The 12,772-nt window shown below is 50.7% G+C and overlaps 1 protein-coding gene across 1 annotated transcript in view; it reads right to left on the bottom strand.

Moving 5' to 3' along the window:
* Window positions 1-10,858, bottom strand: part of LOC135537760 (methionine-R-sulfoxide reductase B3-like) — a gene marked incomplete at its 5' end in the record, with an annotated part of 30,042 nt that extends 19,184 nt beyond the window's left edge. The window contains 3 exons of the mRNA XM_064963777.1: window positions 5,632-5,660; window positions 6,304-6,381; window positions 10,728-10,858. Coding sequence (XP_064819849.1) covers window positions 5,632-5,660; window positions 6,304-6,381; window positions 10,728-10,858 — 238 coding nt within the window. The remainder of the gene's footprint in view (window positions 1-5,631; window positions 5,661-6,303; window positions 6,382-10,727) is intronic.
* Between the last annotated feature and the right edge of the window lie 1,914 nt (window positions 10,859-12,772).

The raw sequence follows: 12,772 nt of genomic DNA, 5'->3' as shown, positions 1-12,772 counted from the left end.
TCCCTTAGGCTACATTGTGTCTGTGCATTTAGCTAGATACCATCCCTTAGGCTACATTGCGTCTGTGCATTTAGCTAGATACCATCCCTTAGCCTACATTGCGTCTGTGCATTTAGCTAGATACCATCCCTTAGGCTACATTGCATCTGTGCATTTAGCTAGATACCATCCCTTAGCCTACATTGCGTCTGTGCATTTAGCTAGATACCATCCCTTAGGCTACATTGCATCTGTGCATTTAGCTAGATACCATCCCTTAGGCTACATTGCATCTGTGCATTTAGCTAGATACCATCCCTAGGCTACATTGTATCTGTGCATTTAGCTAGATACCATCCCTTAGGCTACATTGCATCTGTGCATTTAGCTAGATACCATCCCTTAGGCTACATTGCATCTGTGCATTTAGCTAGATACCATCCCTTAGGCTACATTGCATCTGTGCATTTAGCTAGATACCATCCCTTAGGCTACATTGCATCTGTGCATTTAGCTAGATACCATCCCTTAGGCTACATTGCATCTGTGCATTTAGCTAGATACCATCCCTTAGGCTACATTGCATCTGTGCATTTAGCTAGATACCATCCCTTAGGCTACATTGCATCAGTGCATTTAGCTAGATACCATCCCTTAGGCTACATTGCATCAGTGCATTTAGCTAGATACCATCCCTTAGGCTACATTGCATCAGTGCATTTAGCTAGATACCATCCCTTAGGCTACATTGCATCAGTGCATTTAGCTAGATACCATCCCTTAGGCTACATTGCATCAGTGCATTTAGCTAGATACCATCCCTTAGGCTACATTGCATCAGTGCATTTAGCTAGATACCATCCCTTAGGCTACATTGCATCTGTGCATTTAGCTAGATACCATCCCTAGGCTACATTGTGACTGGCTCATCCATGGCTGTACAGACATTTATTTTATTTTGTTGGCTCCCACGTAGGAGTTCATGCTCTCTGATTGGCTCAAACTGAGGTTTTTGGCCACTGACGAGCATTGCGATTGAGGTTCGGCAGTGATCTCAGTGTTCTAGCGAGAGAATGAAGGGCCTCCCACTGTGATAACGACCTATCGGCAGTGAGATTCTCAGTGTTCTAGCAAGAGAATGAAGGGCCTCCCACTGTGATAACGACCTATCGGCAGTGAGATTCTCAGTGTTCTAGCAAGAGAATGAAGGGCCTCCCACTGTGATAACGACCTATCGGCAGTGAGATTCTCAGTGTTCTAGCAAGAGAATGAAGGGCCTCCCACTGTGATAACGACCTATCGGCAATGAGATTCTCAGTGTTCTAGAGAGAGAATGAAGGGCCTCCCACTGTGATAACGACCTATCGGCAGTGAGATTCTCAGTGTTCTAGCAAGAGAATGAAGGGCCTCCCACTGTGATAACGACCTATCGGCAGTGAGATTCTCAGTGTTCTAGCAAGAGAATGAAGGGCCTCCCACTGTGATAACGACCTATCGGCAGTGAGATTCTCAGTGTTCTAGCAAGAGAATGAAGGGCCTCCCACTGTGATAACGACCTATCGGCAGTGAGATTCTCAGTGTTCTAGAGAGAGAATGAAGGGCCTCCCACTGTGGTAACGACCTATCGGCAGTGAGATTCTCAGTGTTCTAGCAAGAGAATGAAGGGCCACCCACTGTGATAACGACCTATCGGCAATGAGATTCTCAGTGTTCTAGCAAGAGAATGAAGGGCCTCCCACTGTGATAACGACCTATCGGCAGTGAGATTCTCAGTGTTCTAGAGAGAGAAGGAAGGGCCTCCCACTGTGATAACGACCTATCGGCAGTGAGATTCTCAGTGTTCTAGCAAGAGAATGAAGGGCCACCCACTGTGATAACGACCTATCGGCAATGAGATTCTCAGTGTTCTAGCAAGAGAATGAAGGGCCTCCCACTGTGATAACGACCTATCGGCAGTGAGATTCTCAGTGTTCTAGAGAGAGAAGGAAGGGCCTCCCACTGTGATAACGACCTATCGGCAGTGAGATTCTCAGTGTTCTAGCTAGAGAATGAAGGGCCACCCACTGTGATAACGACCTATCGGCAGTGAGATTCTCAGTGTTCTAGCTAGAGAATGAAGGGCCACCCACTGTGATAACGACCTATCGGCAGTGAGATTCTCAGTGTTCTAGCTAGAGAATGAAGGGCCTCCCACTGTGATAACGACCTATCGGCAGTGAGATTCTCAGTGTTCTAGCTAGAGAATGAAGGGCCACCCACTGTGATGACGACCTATCGGCAGTGAGATTCTCAGTGTTCTAGAGAGAGAATGAAGGGCCTCCCACTGTGATAACGACCTATCGGCAGTGAGATTCTCAGTGTTCTAGCAAGAGAATGAAGGGCCTCCCACTGTGATAACGACCTATCGGCAGTGAGATTCTCAGTGTTCTAGCTAGAGAATGAAGGGCCACCCACTGTGATACCGACCTATCGGCAGTGAGATGCTCAGTGTTCTAGAGAGAGAATGAAGGGCCTCCCACTGTGATAACGACCTATCGGCAGTGAGATGCTCAGTGTTCTAGAGAGAGAATGAAGGGCCTCCCACTGTGATAACGACCTATCGGCAGTGAGATGCTCAGTGTTCTAGAGAGAGAATGAAGGGCCTCCCACTGTGATAACGACCTATCGGCAGTGAGATGCTCAGTGTTCTAGAGAGAGAATGAAGGGCCTCCCACTGTGATAACGACCTATCGGCAGTGAGATTCTCAGTGTTCTAGAGAGAGAATGAAGGGCCTCCCACTGTGATAACGACCTATCGGCAGTGAGATGCTCAGTGTTCTAGAGAGAGAATGAAGGGCCTCCCACTGTGATAACGACCTATCGGCAGTGAGATTCTCAGTGTTCTAGAGAGAGAATGAAGGGCCTCCCACTGTGATAACGACCTATCGGCAGTGAGATTCTCAGTGTTCTAGCAAGAGAATGAAGGGCCTCCCACTGTGATAACGACCAATCGGCAATGAGATTCTCAGTGTTCTAGCGAGAGAATGAAGGGCAGGAAGTGTTTTTTTTGTTTTTACTCAGAAATCCGAAGGACACACACATACACACCTAGACACACTGTCAGACTACACCCTTTTCTTTACCAAGCAGGTGACAAAACAGACACACACCACGTTGCAAAGAAGGTGATATTAGCCAGCAGGGTGAAGCTGTGGCTCCACTGGCGTAAATAAGACCAGAGAAAGAGAGAGAAAGATGACGAGCTCCTGATGATGAGAAGCCTGGGGATGGCAGCTAGACATTATGCTGAGTGGAACATGGGATACATCCCAAATGGCACCCTATTCTCTATGTATTCCCCTATGGGTCCTGGTCTAAAGTAGTGCACTACCCCCTGGGCCCTGGTCTAAAGTAATGCACTACCCCCTGGGCACTGGTCTAAAGTAATGCACTACCCCTATGGGGCCCTGGTCTAAAGTAGTGCACTACCCCTATAGGCCCTGGTCTAAAGTAGTGCACTACCCCCTGGACACTGGTCTAAAGTAGTGCACTACCCCTATGGGTCCTGGTCTAAAGTAGCGCACTACCCCCTGGACACTGGTCTAAAGTAGTGCACCACCCCTATGGGGCCCTGGTCTAGAGTAGTGCACTACCCCTATGGGGCCTTGGTCTAAAGTAGTGCACTACCCCTATAGGCCCTGGTCTAAAGTAATGCACTACCCCTATGGGTCCTGGTCTAAAGTAGTGCACTACCCCTATGGGTCCTGGTCTAAAGTAATGCACTACCCCTATGGGGCCCTGGTCTAAAGTAGTGCACTACCCCTATAGGCCCTGGTCTAAAGTAATGCACTACCCCTATGGGCCCTGGTCTAAAGTAGTGCACTACCCCTATGGGTCCTGGTCTAAAGTAATGCACTACCCCTATGGGGCCCTGGTCTAAAGTAGTGCACTACCCCTATGGGGCCCTGGTCAAAAGTAGTGCACTACCCCTATGGGGCCCTGGTCTAAAGTAGTGCACTACCCCTATGGGGCCCTGGTCAAAAGTAGTGCACTACCCCTATGGGGCCCTGGTCTAAAGTAGTGCACTACCCCTATGGGCCCTGGTCTAAAGTAGCGCACTACCCCCTGGACACTGGTCTAAAGTAGTGCACCACCCCTATGGGGCCCTGGTCTAGAGTAGTGCACTACCCCTATGGGGCCTTGGTCTAAAGTAGTGCACTACCCCTATAGGCCCTGGTCTAAAGTAATGCACTACCCCTATGGGGCCCTGGTCTAAAGTAGTGCACTACCCCTATGGGGCCCTGGTCAAAAGTAGTGCACTACCCCTATGGGGCCCTGGTCTAAAGTAGTGCACTACCCCTATGGGGCCCTGGTCAAAAGTAGTGCACTACCCCTATGGGGCCCTGGTCTAAAGTAGTGCACTACCCCTATGGGCCCTGGTCTAAAGTAGTGCACTACCCCTATGGGTCCTGGTCTAAAGTAATGCACTACCCCCTGGGCCCTGGTCTAAAGTAGTGCACTACCCCCTGGACACTGGTCTAAAGTAGTGCACTACCCCTATGGGGCCTTGGTCTAAAGTAGTGCACTACCCCTATAGGCCCTGGTCTAAAGTAATGCACTACCCCTATGGGCCCTGGTCTAAAGTAATGCACTACCCCTATGGGTCCTGGTCTAAAGTAATGCACTACCCCTATAGGCCCTGGTCTAAAGTAGTGCACTACCCCTATAGGCCCTGGTCTAGAGTAGTGCACTACCCCTATGGGTCCTGGTCTAAAGTAATGCACTACCCCTATAGGCCCTGGTCTAAAGTAGTGCACTACCCCCTGGGTCCTGGTCTAAAGTAGTGCACTACCTCTATAGGCCCTGGTCTAAAGTAATGCACTACCCCTATGGGTCCTGGTCTAAAGTAATGCACTACCCCCTGGGCCCTGGTCTAAAGTAGTGCACTACCCCTATAGGCCCTGGTCTAATGTAATGCACTACCCCTATGGGCCCTGGTCTAAACTAGTGCACAACCCCTATGGGGCCCTGGTCTAAGCTAGTGCACAACCCCTATGGGCCCTGGTCTAAAGTAGTGCACTACTCTATGGGTCCTGGTCTAAAGTAGTGCACTACCCCTATGGGGCCCTGGTCAAAAGTAGTGCACTACCCCCTGGGCCCTGGTCTAAAGTAGTGCACTACCCCTATAGGCCCTGGTCTAAAGTAATGCACTACCCCTATGGGTCCTGGTCTAAAGTAATGCACTACCCCCTGGGCCCTGGTCTAAAGTAGTGCACTATCCCTATGGGTCCTGGTCTAAAGTAGTGCACTACCCCTATGGGCCCTGGTCTAAAGTAGTGCACTACCCCTATGGGCCCTGGTCTAAAGTAGTGCACTACCCCTATAGGCCCTGGTCTAATGTAATGCACTACCCCTATGGGTCCTGGTCTAAAGTAGTGCACTACCCCTATGGGGCCCTGGTCTAAAGTAGTGCACTAAATAGGGAATAAGGTGCCATTTGGGACTCAATACCAGGTATATTCTACCATGTATTTTAGCATGAAGCAAACGAAGTGAAACAAGACAACGTGACTCGTCCTCGGCGTGGCCTGGACTTGTGAGGCGGTTGGTCGGTGCCAGATGAGGTCATGGAATAACGTGTGAAGGTTAAAATGTTTGCCGTGTCAAACCTACCTGATCCAGAGTCAAACTTTGTCTCGGACCTGCAAAAGGGAGACAGCGGATTACAGACAAAGTCGCTTTTCTCTCAACTATAAAGAAACAATACAACAAGCAGCAGGCACTTCAAAAGTGCCACGAACAATATACAAGAAATAAAGATAAATTAAATGGTGTTCTCTCCTCTCCTTGATATTATGGGATGTTCTTCCCAAACCGTCTCCAATGGGAACATAGGGTCTAAGCTACGAGACTGTGTGTGTGTGTGTGTGTTGTCCTATTTGCGTGTGTGTACGTGTCTCTCTCTGTAAGGCTACCCGAGCTGTAAATCCTGTCCAGTTGTCTTTGAAGCTCTGTGTGTTGCGGAGGGAAACAGGCGACCTGGTAACGAGGCTCGGTGGATGGCTCTGGCCTCCTATCAGCTACAGTTAACCTTTAAATGGGTCAGACAAGCCAGGGGCTCTTTAACCAATCAGAGAGAGACTAGGGACTAAGAGGAGGGACAGTGCCTCTTTAACCAATTAGAGAGAAACTAGGGACTAAGAGGAGGGACCAGTGCCTCTTTAACCAATCAGAGAGAGACTAGAAGGGACTAAACTTGCTCTGAGGAGAGGAAGGTTAGACCAGTCAGAAGGAGATAGGAAGTGGGGATACAGTAATGATGTCACCGACATTCTAAGAACTTACTTGAACAACGGGGAGCCGCAGACAACACATGTGTAGATCCCATCCTCTTTGTATTCAGTGTATTCCCCTCTGAAGGCACTGTGAAGGGGGGGGGGGGGGGAATTGGATCAACGCACTCGTTACACTCGTACAGTCCAGGCAAGTAATTTTAGTCATTTATCCAGAGCAATTTACAGTTAGTGCAGTCAACTTAAGACAACCACATAATAACAGTGATAGGCCAATGCGCCTCAATAAGAACATCATGTTCACGTTGCTGTCTGAATCATCTCAACTCACACATTATTTGCCCCTGGCTTCCAGCCTAGCATTTAGTTTGGTACAGCGGGGGTTAATATAAACCTAGCATTGAGTTTGGTACAGCGGGGGTTAATATAAACCGAGCATTTAGTTTGGTACAGCAGGGGTTAATATAAACCTAGCATCCCCATGGTGAAGCACAGTGGTGGCACCATCCATATGGTGAAGCACGGTGGTGGCACCATCCCTATGGTGAAGCACGGTGGTGGCACCATCCCTATGGTGAAGCACGGTGGTGGCACCATCCCTATGGTGAAGCACGGTGGTGGCACCATCCCTATGGTGAAGCACGGTGGTGGCACCATCCCTATGGTGAAGCACGGTGGTGGCACCATCCCTATGGTGAAGCACGGTGGTGGCACCATCCCTATGGTGAAGCACGGTGGTGGCACCATCCCTATGGTGAAGCACGGTGGTGGCACCATACCTATGGTGAAGCACGGTGGTGGCACATTCCCTGTGGTGAAGCACGGTGGTGGCACCATCCCTATGGTGACTCCTTGCTGTCCCCAGTCCACCTGGCCGTGCTGCTGCTCCAGTTTCAACTGTTCTGCCTTATTATTATTCGACCATGCTGGTCATTTGTGAACATTTGAACATCTTGGCCATGTTCTGTTATAATCTCTACCCGGCACAGCCAGAAGAGGACTGGCCACCCCACATAGCCTGGTTCCTCTCTAGGTTTCTTCCTAGGTTTTGGCCTTTCTAGGGAGTTTTTCCTAACCACCGTGCTTCTACACCTGCATTGCTTGCTGTTTGGGGTTTTAGGCTGGGTTTCTGTACAGCACTTTGAGATATCAGCTGATGTACGAAGGGCTATATAAATAAATTTGATTTGATTTGATTATGGTGAAGCACGGTGGTGGCACCATCCCTATGGTGAAGCACGGTGGTGCCAGCATCCCTATGGTGAAGCACGGTGGGGGCAGCATCCCTATGGTGAAGCATGGTGGGGGCAGCATCCCTATGGTGAAGCATGGTGGGGGTAGCATCCCTATGGTGAAGCACGGTGGTGGCACCATCCCTATGGTGAAGCACGGTGGTGGCACCATCCCTATGGTGAAGCACAGTGGTGGCACCATCCCTATGGTGAAGCACGGTGGGGGCACCATCCCTATGGTGAAGCACGGTGGTGGCACCATCCCTATGGTGAAGCACGGTGGTGGCACCATCCCTATGGTGAAGCACGGTGGTGGCAGCATCATGCTGGTGGGGATGTTTTTCCATCGACAGGGACTGGGAGACTAGTCAGGTTCGAGGGAAACATGAACGGAGCAAAGTACAGAGAGATTCTTGATAAAAACCTGCTCCAGAGCACTCAGGAACTCTGGGAGGATCTGCAGAGAAAAATGGGAGAAATTTCCAAAATACAGGTGTGCCAAGCATGTAGCGTCCTACCCCAGAAGACTTGAGGCTGTAATTGCTGCCAAAGGAGCTTCAACAAAGTGCTGACTAAAGGGTCTGAATACTTATGTAAATGTGATATCAGTTCATTTATTTTTTTTATACATTTGCAAACATTTCTACAAACCTGTTTTTGCTTTGTCATTGTGGGGTAATGTGATGTCATTGTGGGGTATTGTGATGTCATTGTGGGGTATTGTGATGTCATTGTGGGGTATTATGTGTAGATTGAGGGAAAACAACTATTTAATCCATTTTAGAACAAAGCTGTAACGTAACAAAATGTGGAAAATGTCAAGGGGTCTGAATATTTTCCAAATGCACTGAAGGCTGAGACTTTTGGGGTCCCTATACTGTAGGCTTTGGGGGTTTCTATACTGTTGGCTTTGGGGGTTTCTATACTGTAGGCTTTGGGGGTTTCTATACTGTAGGCTTTGGGGGTTTCTATACTGTAGGCTTTGGGGGTTTCTATACTGTAGGCTTTGGGGGTTTCTATACTGTAGGCTTTGGGGGTCCCTATACTGTAGGCTTTGGGGGTCCCTATACTGTAGGCTTTGGGGGTCCCTATACTGTAGGCTTTGGGGGTTTCTATACTGTAGGCTTTGGGGGTCCCTATACTGTAGGCTTTGGGGGTCCCTATACTGTAGGCTTTGGGGGTTTCTATACTGTAGGCTTTGGGGGTCTCTATACTGTAGGCTTTGGGGGTCCCTATACTGTAGGCTTTGGGGGTCCCTATACTGTAGGCTTTGGGGGTCCCTATACTGTAGGCTTTGGGGGTCCCTATACTGTAGGCTTTGGGGGTCCCTATACTGTAGGCTTTGGGGGTTTCTATACTGTAGGCTTTGGGGGTCTCTATACTGTAGGCTTTGGGGTATCTATACTGTAGGCTTTGGGGGTCCCTATACTGTAGGCTTTGGGGGTCTCTATACTGTAGGCTTTGGGGGTCTCTATACTGTAGGCTTTGGGGGTTTCTATACTGTAGGCTTTGGGGGTTTCTATACTGTAGGCTTTGGGGGTTTCTATACTGTAGGCTTTGGGGGTCCCTATACTGTAGGCTTTGGGGTCCCTATACTGTAGGCTTTGGGGGTTTCTATACTGTAGGCTTTGGGGGTCCCTATACTGTAGGCTTTGGGGGTCCCTATACTGTAGGCTTTGGGGGTTTCTATACTGTAGGCTTTGGGGGTCTCTATACTGTAGGCTTTGGGGGTCCCTATACTGTAGGCTTTGGGGGTCCCTATACTGTAGGCTTTGGGGGTCCCTATACTGTAGGCTTTGGGGGTCCCTATACTGTAGGCTTTGGGGGTCCCTATACTGTAGGCTTTGGGGGTTTCTATACTGTAGGCTTTGGGGGTCTCTATACTGTAGGCTTTGGGGGTCTCTATACTGTAGGCTTTGGGGGTCCCTATACTGTAGGCTTTGGGGGTCTCTATACTGTAGGCTTTGGGGGTCCCTATACTGTAGGCTTTGGGGGTCCCTATACTGTAGGCTTTGGGGGTCCCTATACTGTAGGCTTTGGGGGTTTCTATACTGTAGGCTTTGGGGGTCCCTATACTGTAGGCTTTTGGGGTCCCTATAGCGTAGGCTTTGGGGGTCCCTATACTGTAGGCTTTGGGGGTTTCTATACTGTAGGCTTTGGGGGTCCCTATACTGTAGGCTTTGGGGGTCCCTATACTGTAGGCTTTGGGGGTTTCTATACTGTAGGCTTTGGGGGTCCCTATACTGTAGGCTTTGGGGGTCTCTATACTGTAGGCTTTGGGGGTCCCTATACTGTAGGCTTTGGGGGTCCCTATACTGTAGGCTTTGGGGGTCCCTATACTGTAGGATTTGGGGGTCCCTATACTGTAGGCTTTGGGGGTCCCTATACTGTAGGCTTTGGGGGTCCATATACTGTAGGCTTTGGGGGTCCCTATACTGTAGGCTTTGGGGGTCCCTATACTGTAGGCTTTGGGGGTCCCTATACTGTAGGCTTTGGGGGTCTATACTGTAGGCTTTGGGGGTCCCTATACTGTAGGCTTTGGGGGTTTCTATACTGTAGGCTTTGGGGGTGCTCTATACTGTAGGCTTTGGGGGTCTCTATGCTGTAGGCTTTGGGGGTCTCTATGCTGTAGGCTTTGGGGGTCCCTATGCTGTAGGCTTTGGGGGTCCCTATGCTGTAGGCTTTGGGGGTCCCTATGCTGTAGGCTTTGGGGGTCTCTATGCTGTAGGCTTTGGGGGTCTCTATGCTGTAGGCTTTGGGGGTCTCTATGCTGTAGGCTTTGGGGGTCTCTATGCTGTAGGCTTTGGGGGTTTCTATACTGTAGGCTTTTAGGGGTCCCTATGCTGTAGGCTTTGGAGGTCTCTATACTGTAGGCTTTGGGTGTCTCTATACTGTAGGCTTTGGGGGTCCCTATACTGTAGGCTTTGGGGGTCCCTATACTGTAGGCTTTGGGGGTCCCTATACTGTAGGCTTTGGGGGTCTATACTGTAGGCTTTGGGGGTCCCTATACTGTAGACTTTGGGGGTCCATACTGTAGGCTTTGGGGGTCCCATACTGTAGGCTTTGGGGGTTTCTATACTGTAGGCTTTGGGGGTCCCATACTGTAGGCTTTGGGGGTCTCTATACTGTAGGCTTTGGGGGTCTATACTGTAGGCTTTGGGGGTCTATACTGTAGGCTTTGGGGGTCCGTATGCTGTAGGCTTTGGGGGTCCCATACTGTAGGCTTTGGGGGGGGGGGCTATACCTTTCAGTCCCTTTCTCCTGGGTGACATGGAACTGAATGGGGGAGAGACGTTTCTTCAGCTCCTCCTGAGAGAAGGACTTGGGCCATGTCTTCTTGGTCCGGCAGGTTCCTATAGGAGGAGAAGGGAAGAGTTAAGGTCTCAGAACCACTACTGTGGCCAGGGGGAGGGTCTCAGAACCACTACTGTGGTCAGGGGGAGGGTCTCAGAACCACTACTGTGGCCAGGGGGAGGGTCTCAGAACCACTACTGTGGCCAGGGGGAGGGTCTCAGAACCACTACTGTGGCCAGGGGGAGGGTCTCAGAACCACTACTGTGGCCAGGGGGAGGGTCTCAGAACCACTACTGTGGCCAGGGGGAGGGTCTCAGAACCACTACTGTGGCCAGGGGGAGGGTCTCAGAACCACTACTGTGGCCAGGGGGAGGGAGGGGTGGTGAGGGACGGTGCGTCTCCTCCGTTCTGTCTCCCCCTTGACCCCTTCTGCCTTTACTAGAGTCCCTCATCATTATTTATAAATCATCACCGCTAGGGCCAGGAGTTTTCCCAGGTCAGGAGAAACTCAGGACCCATGCTACTCATCGCACTCCCTTGTCTAAACAAGATGCTCAGGCACTGCTCTCATATCACTTCCAGGCAAGAGGAGCACTCGTTCATCACTTCATCAATATAAAACTAAATGTCATACAATTTAGTAGAAGGGGACTGAGTGGGGAGGTGTGAATGAAAACTTTTGGTTTTTAGATTGTAATTACTTGACTCTTGCCTGGAACTGACCACTGTTTTTGCATTGATCATGACTTCTCTACAGTTAGTGTGTGTGTGTGTGTGTGTATGTGTGTGTGTGTGTGTGTGTGTGTGTGTGTGTGTGTGTGTGTGTGTGTGTGTGTGTGTGTGTGGTGGGGGTGTGCTACAGCCAAAGCAAGTCCTGGAGCAGACCAGACTGATTCCACAAAGCTAACAACTCAAATATAGTCGAGGTAAAAATCTCTAGCGGACAGAGAATATGGAAACGTCAAAGCTTGTGACCCCAAATGTACTCAAGGTTTCAGTTCTGGGTTAACCCGAGATGACAGGGGAGCTAGATGAGAGACAGGACAGGGGAGCTAGATGAGAGACAGGACAGGGGAGCTAGATGAGAGGCAGGACAGGCGGAGCTAGATGAGAGGCAGGACAGGGGGAGCTAGATGAGAGGCATGACAGGGGAGCTAGATGAGAGGCAGGACAGGCGGAGCTAGATGAGAGGCAGGACAGGGGGAGCTAGATGAGAGGCATGACAGGGGAGCTAGATGAGAGGCAGGACAGGGGGAGCTAGATGAGAGGCATGACAGGGGAGCTAGATGAGAGGCAGGACAGGCGGAGCTAGATGAGAGGCAGGACAGGGGGAGCTAGATGAGAGGCATGACAGGGGAGCTAGATGAGAGGCAGGACAGGCGGAGCTAGATGAGAGGCAGGACAGGGGGAGCTAGATGAGAGGCATGACAGGGGAGCTAGATGAGAGGCAGGACAGGCGGAGCTAGATGAGAGGCAGGACAGGGGGAGCTAGATGAGAGGCATGACAGGGGAGCTAGATGAGAGGCAGGACAGGGGGAGCTAGATGAGAGGCATGACAGGGGAGCTAGATGAGAGGCGGGACAGGGGGAGCTAGATGAGAGGCAGGACAGGGGAGCTAGATGAGAGGCATGACAGGGGAGCTAGATGAGAGGCAGGACAGGCGGAGCTAGATGAGAGGCAGGACAGGGGGGAGCTAGATGAGAGGCATGACAGGGGAGCTAGATGAGAGGCAGGACAGGGGGAGCTAGATGAGAGGCATGACAGGGGAGCTAGATGAGAGGCGGGACAGGGGGAGCTAGATGAGAGGCAGGACAGGGGAGCTAGATGAGAGGCAGGACAGGGGGAGCTAGATGAGAGGCGGGACAGGGGGAGCTAGATGAGAGGCATGACAGGGGAGCTAGATGAGAGGCATGACAGGGGAGCTAGATGAGAGGCAGGACAGGGGGAGCTAGATGAGAGGCGGGACAGGGGGAGCTAGATGAGAGGCGGGACAGG

Source organism: Oncorhynchus masou, unplaced genomic scaffold (assembly GCF_036934945.1).
Source record: "Oncorhynchus masou masou isolate Uvic2021 unplaced genomic scaffold, UVic_Omas_1.1 unplaced_scaffold_839, whole genome shotgun sequence".
In the NCBI taxonomy this organism is placed as follows: domain Eukaryota; kingdom Metazoa; phylum Chordata; class Actinopteri; order Salmoniformes; family Salmonidae; genus Oncorhynchus; species Oncorhynchus masou.
Note: the sequence above shows the minus strand (reverse complement) of the source record. Positions and strands in the feature narration are given on the sequence as shown.